Here is a 17,248-nt window from a genome sequence, read left to right on the forward strand (position 1 = left end):
GTTGTTAATCTTTTAATGCAAATTGCTGTCCCTGTAATAACCTGTTTAGGAAATGAAAGTTAAATATGACGGAGAACTTCACAGAAAAACAATTGCCATGTAGTTTGTTTTTGCTCTCCTTTCTTCTCGCAGTCATTTATCCTCCTTTACCATATTAGCGAAATTAGTGTTCACCTTCTGTGACATTGCCCTTGAAAGGAACACTCTTAATTGCTACGAAAGGCCTTGTCCTCCATCCATTTTCATGCAGACCAAATCAGCCTGCTTGGAATTTTAATGATATATAATAATAGAATTTAAATTTAAAAACTACTGTCATTAAAATGATATCTGCAAGTGATTTTTGTTTTTTATGGAAAAGCCTCTTATTTATTTATAACCTTTTGGAAAATTGCAGTCTATGTTCTTCAGTGTATTATTGATAAAATAACTGATTTGAAGAGTGCTAGAGTAACCTCAGTACATACCCAAGGACTTTGTTAGCAGAAAAGCTATTTTAAATATATAAAACATGCTTTCACTTTCTACTGTCCTTGACCTCATGTATTTAAATATTTAAATTTCCTAAAATACATTCTGTTCGCTTAAGAGATCTGTATGAAGTTCCAGATATGCTCATATGTTTAATAAAAAAATAAAATTATCAAGGACATAATTACCAATTTTATTTGGATATGTCTGCATTAACTTTTTAGCTTAGGTCAGAAATGCATTTCTGAAGCAAATCTGCCCATTACATCTTAGGTTTTGAACTTATTCTCCTTTAAAAAGGAACAGAATAGTAAGATGCACAACTGATGATGGGATCTCAGTCTTCATAATCTGAGGAAGTCTGGTCTGAAATAGTCCCTTGTCCTTCCATGCTTATGTTTTAGGGTCTCTTCAGCAGTTGTTTCACTCTGCTGGTCGTCTGCTGTTTGATTAATGTCAATACAGTTAGTCTTTAGACCTGCAGTAAATTCAAATTCCAGTCTCATGGAAAGCAGAATGCCACTTCTTTGTCAAATGAGTTAGGCAATACATTTGTTGCTAGTGGCTTTCAATTCTGGATCTATTTTGAGTCACGAAGAAGCCTTTGTTATGGCCTCAAACAGGCACACGGAAAAATGATGAACTGTAAATAATGTTAAGTGAAAGAAAAATAAAAGGTGTATTTGATTTTTAGCAGTTCTAATGATTAACAAGTTTGTAAATGACTTGAGGATTCCATGTGGGTCTGAATCTTGGTAGTGAAATTTTAGTATGTTAGACATGTGAAGTTATGAAAAAATGTGATAAGATAAAGGTGCTGATATTCTTTTCATAAAAGTCACTGGTAAAAATCTTACATGACCTTAATTCTTCAGTCACCAAACCTGTTTTAGTTGTGGTTCAGATCTAAGTGTTTTGATCTCAGCTTTCAAAGACTGAAAGCTTAAACAAGTTATGTGCTCTGCGTTCCAGCTTTTCAGTACTTTTGTCATTCAGTTGACATACACAAAATACCTGTGCAAAATTAACCAAAGTTTATTTTCCCATTTTGGGTTTCCCATGGTGTTGATTGGTTTTGCAGGTATTTTGTTTGCTTTTACTCTGTTTACAAAAGTTAAGTTCAGTGTTGCAGACAGTATGCATATCCTGGCAACTCATGTTTCATGGTCCTTCAAGGTTGAACTGGAGGAATGAGGGAAAATTGCTAGTCTCGTTTTCAGTCAGACTTCTTAGAAGCTTCAGTACCCTCTCAGTAGTGGACTTTTGATTTTATTACAGATAGTGCTAATACTCAATTAGGAATACTCATCTTGAGACATGAAAGAGTTAAGTTGCTGAAGAGGAAGACAATTGGAGTAATCAGTGCTGCCTGCTGGGAGGAACATCTTTGTTTGCTAGATCTAAGAACAGCTCTTTTGGAGCAGAACTCTCATGTCTTCAGCTATTGAAATTTCATAACAGTTAAGTATATTAGTATTAGAGATACTTTAGAGTTATTTCTTCAGAATTCAAAGTGTTACAAGATTTCATTATAAGGCTTTTAGTAAAGGGGGCTGCAATAGTTCTGATGGATAATAAAAAGAATACATCTTTAGTGGTAGCCTGTACATCTGAAAGTATTGCTTCCTAATGAGAAAGGAAAAAAGAGAGCAGCTTTGTGCAGAGTACTAAAACCCAATTTATGTGTAATTTCAAGTACTTTGAAATTTAAACAGCTAGAGGAATGCTTTTTTGAAGAATCTTTTAAAAATGTTGCAGAAGCAGTGACACATTGGAATCCCTAAACACGAAGTAACAAATACTGTTTTATATCCAGGTACGTTGTGATCAAAGACTTATGTAGACTTTCTACGTGGCTGTGGAATTAAAATTCTGCTTTAGAGAATGTATCTGTTTCAGTATTATTTTTGTAGTAAATCTTTCCATTTTCAGTTTTAGAGCAAAATTGGAAACCAGCATTCTTACAGTGTATAAGCATTAGCTTATGTTCAAGACTACAAAAAGTAGCAGTTTTCAAGGAGTGTATTACGTTCTTTTTGGCATACAAAGTATCATGTTTGAAGGATCTCTTAAATTTCTGTCTAAATGTACTTGTCTGAAGCCTCTGACATGACCATGCACAACATCCTTATGACTAAATCAGGAAAATAGGGATTGGAAGGCTGACTATTGGATAAATAATTGGTTGGATGGTCATAGCCAGAGGCTTGTTGTCAATGGCTCTATGTCAGGGGGAATGCCAGTGATGAGTGGTGCCCTCCAGCAGTCTGACTTGACACTTGTGCTCTTCAGCACTGTGATCTCACCATCTGTGTCATTGACAAAGTGCATGCTCAGCAGGATTGCTCATGCCATTAAACCAGATTATGAAACTTAAGGATGGAGAAAGTCCCCCTTCTGAAGTGGGCCCATGTTGAACAAGGCCAAGTACAGCATGCTGTGCTAGCATCAGAGCAGTCCCAGATATGTGTACAGGCTGGGAGTAGAACTTGAGAGTGGTGCTGGGGAGAAAGACTTAGGAGTCATGGTGGATGAAAAGCTGTACATGAACAGTCAGTGTATGCTCACAGCCCAAAAGGGTGGCTATATCCTGGGCTGCGTAAAAGAGTGGCCAGCAAGGTGAAGGAGGTGATTGTCCCTGTCTACTCTGCCTTGTAAGGCCCCATCTGGTGTACTGCATCCTAGTTTGGGGCCTCCAAAACTTTTTATGTAGTCTGATAGTGATAGGACGGAGGAATAGTTTTACAAAAGGGACGATTGAGATTAGTTGTCAAGGGGAAGTTTTTCACAGAGAGGGTGGTAAGGCATTAGAACAGGTTGCCCAGAGAGGCTGTGGATGCCTGGAAGTGTTGAAGGCCAAGGTGGCTGGGGCCCTGGGCAACTTGTTGTAGTGGTTGGTAACTCTGGGCGTGGAGGGGAGGTTAGAGCTAGGCGATCTTTAGTGTCCCTTATGACACAAGCCATTCTGTGATTCTGTAATTCCTTATGCACAGACTTTTGTCCACACCTTGAAAAAAACTGGGGCTTTAAACATAGCTTTTCAGTCTTTATCAGAAATGTTATACGAATCACTGATACGGCACGATAATAAAGTTTGATTAGAATTAGATAGGATTGCAATAATAAAATACTTTCTTTTCTGCAGTAATATCCTAATTTTAATGGATTCTCCTTTCATAAATTTGTAATTAAACTCTTATAATAATTATTTGTTTAATTGCGAGCTAACAAATTTCATGAAGTCCTCTAATTTTACATTTTCTTTTTCACTAGTGCATTCAGTTTGACTTCAATAGAAATAAGAATTCTGAATTTTCAGTACTATTTTTATGGTATGATGGAGAACTGTGAAACCTTACATAAATGTAAGCTTTCATTACTGCAAATACAGAATGCATTGAGACCAAGACTCTGTGTCTATGCTCTTAGATAACTCTGTAGGATTAGAGCACTACAGAATGAGTTGCTGTGGAGTAGCTTGTGATTGCTTGCACCAGTTTAAGCAGATCAGTATATTAAAAAGGAGTGATATGTGGAGAGGAATCAGACAGAGCAGACCTCTATTGTCAATCAGTGAATGAAAAGTCAAATATTCTGTATTTTAAAATGGTCATGAGATCGGCTGTCACTTTTCCTGCAATGGTACCACAGCAGAAGTCTGCACAACATTTTTCTTTTCCCCACAGAAAGATAATTGGCACATTGCATTTATACATACTTTAGCACAGGTGACTCAAAGCAGAAGGACTATACTGTGTAAAAGAACTCTTCCAAGAGTTCATGATTTCTTGAAGTTCCAAAACAGCTCTTTATTTAGAAACTCAAAAGGATGGCTGAGAAATGTATTGCTTTTTGATGATGGAAAATTCAGTAAGGATGATAGCTTATTTCTACAAATCAGCTGAAGATATACATATTATGAAGCATGATTTGTAGATTTTATTTTTTACTAATGTGACCAGGTGATACAGGAAAGCATGAGATTGTTGGAAAAGGAGGTAGTATGGAACTTAACATAGTTTCTGATTGAATTTTTTAGGCTAATTTGTTAAAAAGGTACTATTTTTTCTGGAAGAAATGGCTTCATCCTGGTATTGGACATCATGCAGGTACTTTATAAAAAAAAAAAATGTAATTTACCTACAACTAAGAAGAGTGCTGAATGTCTGTGCTTTTCTGTCATTACAGCCGTTAAAGTTGTTTCTTATGATAAATTGGAGCTTAGGTTGTTGTTGTTAAAATGGAATAATTTAGGTATTGCTATCATGGATAGTTGTGTACACGTCTGTAGTCTCTCAACCCAGTGAAAAAAGTACATGAAATTCAAGAAGTTCATATGTAGCTGGGGTGGGGAGGAAGAAGTAAAAATGTGTGTTTGCTTGTCTTTGTGCATCTGTGAAAATATTTTAGCCTGTTTTAACAATTGAAGTGATGTTTTGCTTGTATGCATAAAACTGAGCTTTCACATTTTCTTTTTTTCAAATGATAAGCAATTTTTAAACGAGTAATTCCATGATCAGTTTTCTTTTCTTATGACTTAGCTGAGTACTGGTGTTCTTTTAGAGGGTATTTCTCATAAAGGGCAGGTAATTTCTACATGCATGTATTTGAGGCATGTATGACTTGGGGTACTTCAGTTTAGGAGCTAAGTTACTATGTTCAATAAGGATCAGTGCTATTAGTTTCCTGAATGCTTTTGAAATACAGTGGTTTTGACATAAATTCTCCTTTCCTTATGCTGTGCTTAAGGATTTCATGTTCTATCTCTTTCGTCATCCTTCTCAGCTTTTTCTGTCATGTTTCTTTATTTCCTCTACTTTTCTTGAAACGTGCTCAGTATCTTTCTAGTTATTCAGTGAATAAGAGAACATAACCTCTGCAGAGTACTGCACACCCTTGCAAAAGAAGCAAAGAAATCTGTGATTTTTTTGTTTGGTTTTGTTTTATATTGTTTTCTGGAGTCATTTTCTTTACTGACCTTCAAGAAAGCAAGCTCGCAGAAAAGCTATGCAGTTATTTGAGGTCACTTCTGCAGTTTATGTGCTGCATAGTAGCTTTTAAAATCCTCAGGTTTTTTTGCTGGTTCATGGCTGTTCAGAATTTCATTTAGCAAAAAGGTTGAAATTTATAGTCTTGTTTAATGAAAAATATCAAGTCATATGAAATAGGTTTACCTTTGAGAAGAAAAGTTAAATCTGCACTATTTCTCTGTCTTACAGCTCATATTAAGTTCAACAGCATGTTCTAAAATGGCTTAATACACTGCTGATGATAAAGCAAAACATTTCTGTAACATTTTACAGTTCATGAATCTTTATTCTGAAACAGTTCTAAAGATGTTGGTGCGCTTTTTCAAAATCCCTCCTATAAAACTAGCTTGTTCTTAGAAAGGTCTTTTCACTTTTCACTTCGCTAGCTACCCGCTGTATTTCTGTATTAATCTGGAGAACTTGAAACACAGTTCACGAAATTGATATACTTATATCTACTGGGATAGGCAGCGTAGAAAATAGTGCTTCTAAAGTGGAAATGAGAAATGATCTTGGTAGGCTCTACCCACATATACTGTTACTAGGGTTTTTTTTTTTTGTATCTGGGTTTTTCTTTTGTCTGGGTAAATAATGCACCTCACTGCAGTAGCCCTCAGACTGATTTGTAGCTAAAAGGCAGATGGTAATGCTGAACAAAAAGGATGTGACTTTGTGGCTTCCAAAGGTGAGAATGCTTTTCTCAGCCAGATTCTAGATGTGGGCTGGGGAACAAGGACCCCTTTTGTCTGCTTAGGAAACTTGCACTATCCAGAGTAGTTTCAGTGGGATTCTTGCTCACTTTTCACTTCCTTAATAAATTTCCACCTTGAAGGGGTTCCTTCCTGTACTTCAAGTACTTTGTCATTTCCCTAGTACTCTTCCAAACAGTATCTCAGACACATTCTTTTGCTGGATAGCTCTTTGTATCCAATAAATGGTTATCTCCCACAAGGCAGTGAAGCTCTTTCTGAGCTAAGCTAAGTCACTTAATAAAGTATGCTATTCATATAACTTAGTTTCTGCTTCTTTCGTGTTTATCTTGAAATTTTACTGGTAGGTTTGGATGCCAGAGGACCTGTGAGGAAAAGAAAAATAATAATGTCTGTGTTTCTTAAATAACTCTGTTTGGAAGTAAGGTACATGGTAAAGATACCAATCATGTATGTCGAAGCACTAATTTTTCTAACAGATTTGTCTGAATTGCTTTCAAATACTCCAGTCAAGAATTAGCAATAAAAAAAAAAAAGCCTAAACAAGCACTTGGTAAAGTGTGATTTAAAGTGTGATTTATGGTTGATTTGCAAGGTTACATCATAATAGGCTCCTTTTGCAGGTGTTGTGGTTTAACCTAGCAGGCAGTGCAGTAGCACAGAGCCCTTTGGTCACTCCACCCTCTGTGGAAGATGCAAGAGAATTAGGGGGAAAAAGAGTGGTGACAATCTAATAGGCAAGGAAAGTAGGTAATGGGGGTTGGGATGAAAAAGGAAAAAATACACAAAGCAAGTGATGTGCAACGCAATTCCTCAGCATCGTGAACTGACCAATACCCAGACAGTCCCTAAGACAGCAGCCTCTTCCAGCCAGCTGGCCCCAGTTTTATAATTCTGTGTGATGTCATATGATATGGAATATCCCCTTTTGATCAGTTTAGGTCATCTGTCCTGGTTCTGTCCCTTCACGGCTCCTCATGCTTCCCATCCCCTTCGCTGTCAGGGCAGTATGAAAAGCTGAAAAATCCTTGGCTCTGTGCAGGTAGTGTTGTGCAAAAAAACTGAACTGCCAGTGTGTTATCAACGTTTTTCTCATCCTAAATTCAGAATACAGCATCATACCAACTGCTTGGAAGAAAATTAACCCTATCCCAGCTGGAGCCGGGATAGCTAGAAATAGTAATGGCAGTAATAGTCTCGTGTGTTCTGACCTTCTCTCTCATTCAGAGTAGCTTATGGTTAAGTATGAAAACCTAGTTAATTTGCTCTCTTTGTTTTAGAAACAACTCTATTGAAATGAGATTTTTTTTTTATGACTCAAACTGGTAGTCTTTAGTAACAATTCATCCTTACCTGTATTAAAGTTTATCTTGTATTTCCTGCTTTGCTGCTATTTTATTTTATATCACCTGGTTTGTTGGGTTTTTTTGTTTTGCACACATGATTCATTTGTAGAGTAATTATTGGCAGCTGTCCAAAAATACAGGACAGTACCATATTTAATTCAGCACAATTTGAGCAGGATTAATGAGATAATATACCTGCAGTAGAAACAGTAGTCCTTGTGGCTGTCTGCTTTGCAGTTCTGTTTATAAGTTCAGAGATAATTATTTGAATCAATGACACTATTTCAAAACAATTAATTGAATATTTATCTTACTGCAAATTAGATTATTTTTAAAAATTTTCTAATGCCAGATTTATATGCTGGCATGATACAGATTACAATGTCTCTCTTAGTTTCTTTCTATCTGTCTGCGCTGATGAAACAGCCTTGGTGCAGGTTGGTAGAATGAGCAGGGGTTAAATCACTTAGCAGGTGCTGAAAGATACTAGATAAAATTTTAAGCTCCAACTTATGTTTTTAATGCTACAAAATGTTTTCTTCAACTTGACAAGTGCTGATACAGAGGGACCAGTTTCAGACTTGCATTCATAGATGAGCTTGATGATAAAAGTTGGGAGACCGCAGCACAAGAAAGACGTGGAGCTGTTGGAGTGGATCTGGAAGAGTAGCACATCTCCTGTAAGGAAGAAAGGCTGAGTGAGCTGGGGTTGTTTGGGCTGGAGAAGAGAAAGCATTGGGAGACGTCATTATGGTCTCACAGTACTTGAAGGGAAACTATTAAACAGCAAGGAGACTGACTTTTTACATGATCTGATAGAGGCAGGATGGGGAGGAATGGCTTTCAACTGAAAGAGAGAAGATTTAGGTTAGATGTTACAAAGAAATCCTTTATCCGGATGCTGGTGAGGCACTGTCACAGCTGCCCAGAGCTGCAGATGCCCAGTCCCTAAAGATGTTCAAGGCCAGGTTGGATGGGGGCCCCAGGCAGCAGGCAGATCCATTAGGTGGCAACCCTGCTCATGGCAAGGGGATAGGAACTAAATGACTTTGGAGGTTTGTTTCAACCCAAACCATTCTGTGATTCTATGAGTTTAGTACAGAACTGCTGTCTTTTCACTCAGAAGCTCAATATTAACATTCACAAGGTGAAAATTGTTTTAAGGGGTTTAATATTTGTGTTTTAATATTTCCTAGTATAAAAATTTCTCTCCATATTCTTTGGAGGTGTTTTTCTGTTCCTTTAAGTTTTCGATGAACCCAAGAGAGAGCAGAAACTGGGAGAGAGGAACATAACAGAAAAACTTAGCAGATGAGGGGAATTGACTTAGAAGTTCTGGGTTACAGGTTCTGTTCTGTTTATTGTTTTACAATACATATCTTTTGCTAATTTTTCCTGGATCGTGTGGATAGTATTACTGGTGTCAGGATCTATTACGTGTACACAGAAGTTAAAAAAGAAAATGAATGATGATTGCAGTCAGAAGGAGTGTGATGTGCCAAGGGCTGTATTGTTTTGTTTAGCTGTCTGTTTTTCTGGTTGGTCCAGATGGTGCCTAATGAGTAGTGAAAGAACAGTTTTGAGGAGATATCAATTAGAATGAGAAGGGATTGTCTGAGTGTCTGCTGCAGCTATACCTGCCACCTTTTCAGTCAGGTAGCCACAGGAATGGCTTATGCAATTAGTCTCTATCTTAAGACAGAGTCTGTGTATCTACAAAAGTAACTAAAGATTCCTAATCACAGAAAACTCTAGTAAGTAGGAAACTAATTTACTTATCATTCATATGAATATTCATTTATTGTAGTAGTAGTGCCTTTGAAACAAGCAAGGCACTACTGTTTGCATATGCTGACAAATAATTTTTTTGAAGCAAGATACTCAGTGAAGATACTCAGTGTAATTAATAGCCCATGCTGATATAATAAAAAACAGAAGGTTTTCCTAAAAGAGAAATGTGGGTAGTGATTAATATGTTACTATAATAACAAATCTTTTGCCAGATCAGTTGATTACAGCTCATGGTGCCTTTTTGTTTAATTATTTCTCTGAAGGATTATGCATTGGATTTTTACTTTATAAAGAAGTGTTTGTAATGCCATGTTGTCAGTTTTCCAAAAGTCATTCACTGAAATATGGAACATTGAGAATTAAGAGGTTAAAAAGACATTAATATTTGACTTTATAACTTATTGGCTTTAGCATTATTTATTTCAAAGTTAAAAAGTTTTATGTTAATGCATCAAGTAGTCATTTATGTATTTATTTTCTTTAGAGCTTTATTTTCCAGTTGTTATCTTAAATTTGAGCTTTACTGGTGAAGGCAAATGCACTTTGATGGCCTTTTCTAGCTGTTCAAAATATAACAACTTCTGAATAAGGAATCCAATCAGCAAAAAATACCTGACAAATTTTACAGACTTTAGTGAACAAAGCATTTTTAATTTTTAACAAAATCGAGTCAAGAAAATGAAAGAAACATTCATAAAACTGTTCAGCTTCTTTTAAGATTATCTTAAGATTTATTCTACAGAAATGTTGTTCAGAAATCGCTGTACACAGATTGTGCAGTGTTCTGCACTTGTTACCTATGGTTCAGCCATAGGGGTTGTATATATGTTTTTTAATGGCTTTCTTTCTAGGAAATCGGTGCTTCCTATGTTGGGATGTGTCTTACTGATTAATTTAATGGCAAATAAATATACACTCAGTGTTTCTTCTTAAACTTGAAAACATGTTAAAGATAGTCATGGCTGTGGCATTGCCTTCAGTTAGGATGCAGTCTTTGGCAGGAAATATAATGTGTGAAATATCTGGTTCTGTGCTGGTAACTAGCATGCTTGACCTAGCATGTTAGTTACAGAAATGTTGTATCTATAAAAAGAGAGTGAATTCCCTACATTAAGGTTTAATTACATACATTTCTCACAGGCTTAGCTAGATTATAAGAGACTTGATATCATCCATCCAACCCTCCCCCATAGGAACTGTGTCAGCTCGAGTGGGTCCAGTTGAGTATTGAGTGTCCCTGCAGATGAGGACTCAGAATCTTTCTGGGCATCCTGGTACAGTGTTTCATCGCTTACATGAGAAAAACACTTCCTCAAGTTCAGAATACATATTGTGTTTCCTCATTTGTGCCCATTGCCACCTATCCCATCACTGGGAGCCACTGAGGAGCCTGGCTCCCTCTTATTCCTTCCCTGCCATCAAGTATTTATTTGCGCACGTGAGTAACCTCCTGTTTTGCACCAGGAGATTGGTCTGTTAAGATTCCACTAAGAAGTCAATCAGCAAAGCCAGCGTGGTTGATTTGGTCTTCTGTGAGCTTTAGTGAGTTTTTATTAACAAAAAATACATAGAATCTTACCATTAATATGATTAATATTAATGGTGTTTGTGAGGTGATAAGCACATTAGGTGCTAATAAAGAAATAAAGTTGTTAGTCATCAGCACTGCACAGATCCAATGACTTGTGTTTATTATGTTGTCTTCTCAGGTAGTTGGCTGTTATGTATCAAACTATCAAAGAAGATTAAGACCTAAGACTTAAGATATGCCATATGTACCTTGTTAATAAGCAAAAAAATCAGTATATATTTGCACTGAGAAAATAAATGTTGATTTGGGTTTGTTTTTGTTTTTGACCCTGGAATAAGTTACTTCATATTCTAAAAGGAAGGTTCTTACGTGGTTTTGGCTCAAGTCATTTTTAAAAACGGGGCACTAGATACTGTTTCCAGAGCTTGCATGAGAAAGTGCGTGTGTTTTGTTTATTAGCACACATACTGTCTACTTAACTGATGCACTTAACAGGCTATATGGTATATTTTAGCATTTCCTTGAAAAGCATATCTTCTGAATGCTGTTTTTAACTTCCTGATGTGCTTTTGACTGAGCAGTCCAAACAAACGCTTCTTTAGTTACATTTCGACTTGCTGAAGTGTATGTAATAGAAAGTATGTATTTGATACTACTGAGCATTCTTCTTTCCTTTTCTTACCATAGGATAAGAAATGGGTTCTCAATCATGAGGATGTCACTCTGGGAGAATTACTGGGCAAAGTAAGTAATCAAGTGAGCTATCAACATGTAAATAAATACGTATTAGTCATTAAGCCTGTGTATTTCCTATTGCTTTATCCTTTAAATTACTGTGATTTTTATACCAACTGTTTTGCTTTAATACATGAGTTAGTATTGTATAAGTATAAATGCTTATTGCATATAATAGTGAATCGCGTGATGTATCTGCTGAAAATATTTAGCGTACATGTTTTTCTTATTTGTAAGGATTTTAAGTTAATTACGTGCCTGCAAAGCATTATATTACAGTTTAAATTCTGCAGTCTTGCAAAAAAAATTTTTTTTTTAATTTAGTTTTTTTATTTTTAAAATTGCTTAAAAATATGAAAAGCATGTAAGTAAAAAGAAAAAATTGAAATAAGATGATAATGTAGGCAGTATTTGTTAAACCAAATATTCATTGTTACTGTATGATTTATTGTAATTTTAGGTAATCTCTCAGTAGTATGTAGGTCACTCCAAAACTATTGCCTACGATGTCCTTGAAAACTACAACTGATACAAAGAACATAATAACACCATTTGATGTAGCTGAGAATTTGCTCTAAAACAGTATTTTTCAGCGTAGTCATCATCATTAGCTATTCATTTTCACCAGCAATGAACAAGAACCTGCGTGTTGTGCTCATGACAATCTGCACCAGCTGAGCTGACCCTACTGCTGAAATGCACCACCCAATGCCTCACTGTGCTCCCATGCACTGTTTAGCTCCATAAATATTTAGCAGTCATAAATGAATGTCAGTAGGTGCCAGTTTTTCCACGTGGAAGAATTCAGTGACACATCTTTGCTTCATAAGCACTTCTATGTCATGTGCCATTTTCTTGGACTGCCCATGGGATATTGGTGGGAATGTTCACCTTCTGCTGCTATACCACCAATGTCAGTCTCTTACGTCATGGGCCAGCATAATAAATAGGAAACATTATTTTTGGAGCAACCCTTGACTGTGTATGAATTCTCAAGTGAAACTGTTTATAGTACAAATTCTGCATATGAGCTGCAGTTCTTACGAACTGCTTCTACTGACATACAATATCTGACTTAAATTTTCATCACTTCTGTACCTATCAAGACAGTTGACATAGTCTGAACATTGATTTCTAAAAAAGTTTACATAAGTATTGCATTTTTTTTTACAAAATATTTTAATAAATTGATGAAGACAGAGCAGTCTTAAAACTGATTTTAGTAGGATATGGAGTTTTAAAATTTTAAAACAGATTAATAACTTTCTTGTAAACCATATGAATTGTGTAATGTATTCTTTTCTCAGATGATATAATCAAACTAGAAAATGTAAGGGTGAGAAGATCATTAACTTCCATTATGAAAATATTAAATAAACTGCAGCTGTTGATCATTTAAGTGAGAAATCTGAGTCTACTGGAAACAATGGCTAGGAAAATCGGGGAACACTGATGCAGACTTAGCAAAGTGGCTGTCAAAAAGGGCATGAAGGATAATCCAATCAACTACAGGCCAGTCAGCCTCAACTCCATCCCTGGAAAGGTGATGGAACATTTTGTTCTGAATGCCAGCTCCAAGCACTCGGAAGAGAAGAAGATTATCAGGAGTAGTCGGTCAGATTCAACAAAGGGAAAAATCACCAACCTGGTAGCTTTCTGTAATGTCATCACAGGCTGAGTAGATGAAGGAGAGCAGTGAATACTGTCTACCTTGACTTCCTCAAGGCGTTTGACACCATCTCCCACAACATCCTTGTTATGAAACTTAGCATGGGATATATGAGTGGACAGTGCGACTGAAAACTGGCTGACTGGCAGAGTTCAGAGGGCTGTCATCATTTGCGCAGAGTGTGGTTGGAGGTCTGTAACTAGCTGTATTCCCCAGGAATAGGTGCTGGGTCTGGTCTTGTTCAACACTTTCATGAATGACCTGGATGAAGGGAAAGAGTCCACAGCAAGTTTGCCAGCAATATAAAGCTGGGAGGAGTGGCTGGCACAGTGAAAGGCTGTACTGCCATTCAGCAAGATCTGGCCAGACTGGAGAGTTGGTCAGGAAGGAACCTGATGAGGTTTAACAAGAGCAAGGATAGAGACTTTAGTCTGAGGAGGAATAACCACATACATCAGTACAGGTAAGGGGATGGCCTCTTGGAGATGAGCTCTGCAGAGAAGGACCTGGGTGTCCTGGTGGACAACAGGCTGTCCATGAGCCAGCAGTGTGCTCTTGTGGCCAAGAAACCCAGTGGTATCATGGGGTGCATTAAGAAGTGTATGGCCAGCCATACTCTTTATTCTGCTCTAATAAGGCCACATTTAGACTACTGTGTCTAGTTCTGGACTTCCCAGTTCAAAAAAGAGGGATCTCCTAGAAGGATTTCAGTAGAGGACCACAAAGGAGGCCTACAAAGATGATAAAGGGCCTGAAAAGTCTCCCATATGAGGAAAGACTGAGTAACCTTGGATCTGTTCAGCTTGGGGAAGAGAAAACCGAGAGGATCTGATAAATGTTTATGAGTACCTAAAGGAAGGTGGGAGGCAGATGGATGAGGCAGGGCTCTTCCGGTGGTTTGTAGTGAAAAGACAAGGAGTAGTGGCCTGAAATTTGTGCGTAAAAAGTTCCATACTAACATGTGGAAGAAAACTTCACAGTAAGGGCAGTGGAGCAGTGGTTGCAGGTTGCCCAGAGAGGTTGTGGATCCTCCTTCTATGGAGACACTGAAGACCTATCTGGATGTCTATTTGTGTGACCTGTTGTAGGATATCTACTTTAGACACAATGATCTCTTGAGGTCTCTTCCAACACATGTAATTCTATAATTCTGTGATGCTCTGAAAGTAGAAATTTTTTTTTTCCCTTCAGCAGTGAATAGTCCACTTATTTGTACAGTATTAATTATATAATACATGCAAAATGAAATAAACAAGTATGTAGTGTATGTAATACTATATTAAAAATTATATATAAAGTGATAAATATTTAAAATGAAGAATTAAAAGCATTTAAAATAGTTCAATAGTATTTCGTTTTCCATGTTAAATACTCTTAAACAGTACACTAGAGGAAGAGCATGTTAGGAGCCACATAGTGCCTTTCTAGATATCAGAGGTCCTCTAAAAGTACTGTTTCTGAAGCATTATAGATGGTGAGCAGGCATGCTTGCTTGCCAGCTGTTTCTTAGACATCTTAGGGTGTGTGAAATAATACTTGTCCTGTGTTTAGACACGTGAATTTCTTCCCTTGGCATTACTATTGTGATAGTAGGTTCCATCTATCAATTTCTTCTGATAGACTGGTGGAGTAACCGCAACACCTAAGAGAAAGGCACCAGACTGTGGCGGACTCCCTGCCTTGCCATCATTGAGCAGAGGGAGGGGACATAAGAGATGAGGAGTGGAAGCAGGTCCCAGTTTAGTGTTATTGGCAGACCCGGTTCATACCTTTGTCAATTCCCCAGGTGCTCTGTGTAATAGCATCACAGAATCACAGAATCGTAGGGCTTGGAAGGGACCTTCAGAGATCATTGAGTCCAATCCTTCTGCTAAAGCAGGTTTCCTACACCAGGTCGTACAAGTAAGTGTCCAGGTAAGTCTTGAATATCTCCAGAGAAGGAGACTCCACAACTTCCCTGGGCAGGTTTGAGGCTCTGGAACTCCAGGCAGAAGTAAGTAAGGATGAGGTAGAAGGTCCATCCAGGAGGTTTTCTAGAGTGAGAAGTTTGACTCTGCACCTCAAGACTGCCTCCTCTGAGAAGGAAAGAAGGGTAATTGTTGTAGGTTACTTCCTTTGGAGAGGAACAGAATGCCCCATAATGTCAGCCAAGCCCATCCAGTAGGGAAATGTGCTGCCTCCCTTAGACCCAGGTCAAGGTCGTTACTAGAAGTGTCCCTTGTCTAGTTTACATGTCTGGTTGTTATCGCCTTTATCGTCTACTGATAGTTCAGTCTGGCTGCAATGACATTGCTGAGAGAGCCCTGAGGGCTATCAAAAGGGGCTTAACAGCATTGAGGTGGTTAGTTGAGAGAGCAGAAGTTCAGGTAGCTTCTGTCACTTCAGTGGCACGAAGGGATACTAAAGAGGTGCAGGAAAACCCATCTCATAAATACATGGCTGAGACTGGTACAATTGCAGGAATTTTGGCTTTTTTTTGACCATGGGGAGGTTCACTCAGTGCACGATCTGTTGACTGCAGATAGGTCTTACTTGTTGCAAGGGGGGGTTGTAACTCAAGAGCTGACAAGACTCATTGAGATGGCTTTAAAGTAGATATGAAGGTGAAAGGAGCTGAAAGTGTCATAGAATCAGAATTGCTCAGATTGGAAGAGACGTGAAAGATCACCAAGTCCAACCGCAAGGTAACCAATCTACCCTAAAGAAGGCTCTCTAGAGATAAGCGTAGGGGAACATTGATGGGATTGGGCAGATGGCTCAGCTGAAGTGCATTTACACCAATGCATGAAGCATGGGCAACCAAAAGAAGGAGCTGGAAGCCATTGTGTATCAGGCAAACTTTTACTTAGTTGCCATTACTGAAATAGGGTAGATCACTCTTATGACTGGAGTGCTCACAGTGTTCTCCTGGAAAAGGTGGCAGACCATGGCTTGGGCAGATACACACTTTGCTGGATAAAGAACTGGCTGGAAGGCTGGGCCCAGAGAGTGATGGTGAATGGCGTTAAATCTAGCTGGCAACCAGTCATTAGTGGTGTGTCCTGTTTAATATCTTTATTGATGACCTGGATGAGGGGATTGAGTGCACTTTCAGTAAGACTGCAGATGACACCAAGTTGGAAGGATGTGTTAACCTGCTTCAGGGTAGAAAGGTCCTTCAGAGGGATCTGTACAGGCTAGATAGCTGGGCTGACGCTAGTGAGATGAAGTTCAGCAAAACCAAGTGCTGCACACTGACCACAAGAACCCCAGGCAACCCTGCACGCTTGGGTCAGAAGAGGCTGGGAAGACTGTGTGGAAGGAGTGGACCTGGAGGTGTTGGTCAACACTTCACTAAAAGTGAGCCAGCAGTGTGCCTAGGTGGCCAAGAAGGCCAATGGCATCCTGGCTTGTATCAGAAATAGATTGCCAGCAGGAACAGAGAAGTGATCATCTTTCTGTACTCAGCTCTGGTGAGGCCACACCTTGAATACTGTGTTCAGTTTTTGGCCTCTCACTACAGGAAAGCCATTGAGGCCCTTGAGTGCATTCACAGAAAGGCAACAAAGCTGGTGAGGGGTCAGAAGCACAAATCTTATGAGGAATGGCTGAGGAAGCTGGAATTGTTCAGTCTGGAGGAGGCTCAGAGAAGATCTTACTGCTCTGTACAGTCGCCTGAAAGGAGGTTGTGGTGAGGTCAGCCTCTTCATGTAATTAGTGATAGGGCTAGAGGAAGTGGCATCAAGTTGTGACAGGGAAGATTCAGATGGGGTATCAGGAAAAATTTCTTCTCTGAAAGAATGGTCAGACACTAGAAGTTGCTCGGAGAGGTGGTGGGGTCACTGTCCCTGGAGGTCTTTATGAAGTGTTTAGGTGTTGTGCTGAGGGACGTGACTTAGTGGGAAGTACTGGTGGTAGCTTTACAGTTGGACTGGATGAGCTTGAATGCCTTTTCCAACCTTGGTGATTCTGTCATGCTCCTCATC

At 38.4% G+C, this 17,248-nt stretch overlaps 1 protein-coding gene across 5 annotated transcripts in view; it reads left to right on the top strand.

Annotated features, from left to right (window-relative positions):
- The window catches only part of FER (FER tyrosine kinase), a 176,051-nt gene that overhangs the window by 94,020 nt on the left and 64,783 nt on the right, over positions 1 to 17,248 (top strand). For all 5 annotated transcript variants that reach the window (XM_048931375.1, XM_048931379.1, XM_048931377.1 and 2 more), the window contains one exon: positions 11,567 to 11,623. In XM_048931375.1, coding sequence (XP_048787332.1) covers positions 11,567 to 11,623 — 57 coding nt within the window. The remainder of the gene's footprint in view (positions 1 to 11,566; positions 11,624 to 17,248) is intronic.

Source organism: Lagopus muta, chromosome Z, assembly GCF_023343835.1.
Source record: "Lagopus muta isolate bLagMut1 chromosome Z, bLagMut1 primary, whole genome shotgun sequence".
NCBI lineage: Eukaryota > Metazoa > Chordata > Aves > Galliformes > Phasianidae > Lagopus > Lagopus muta.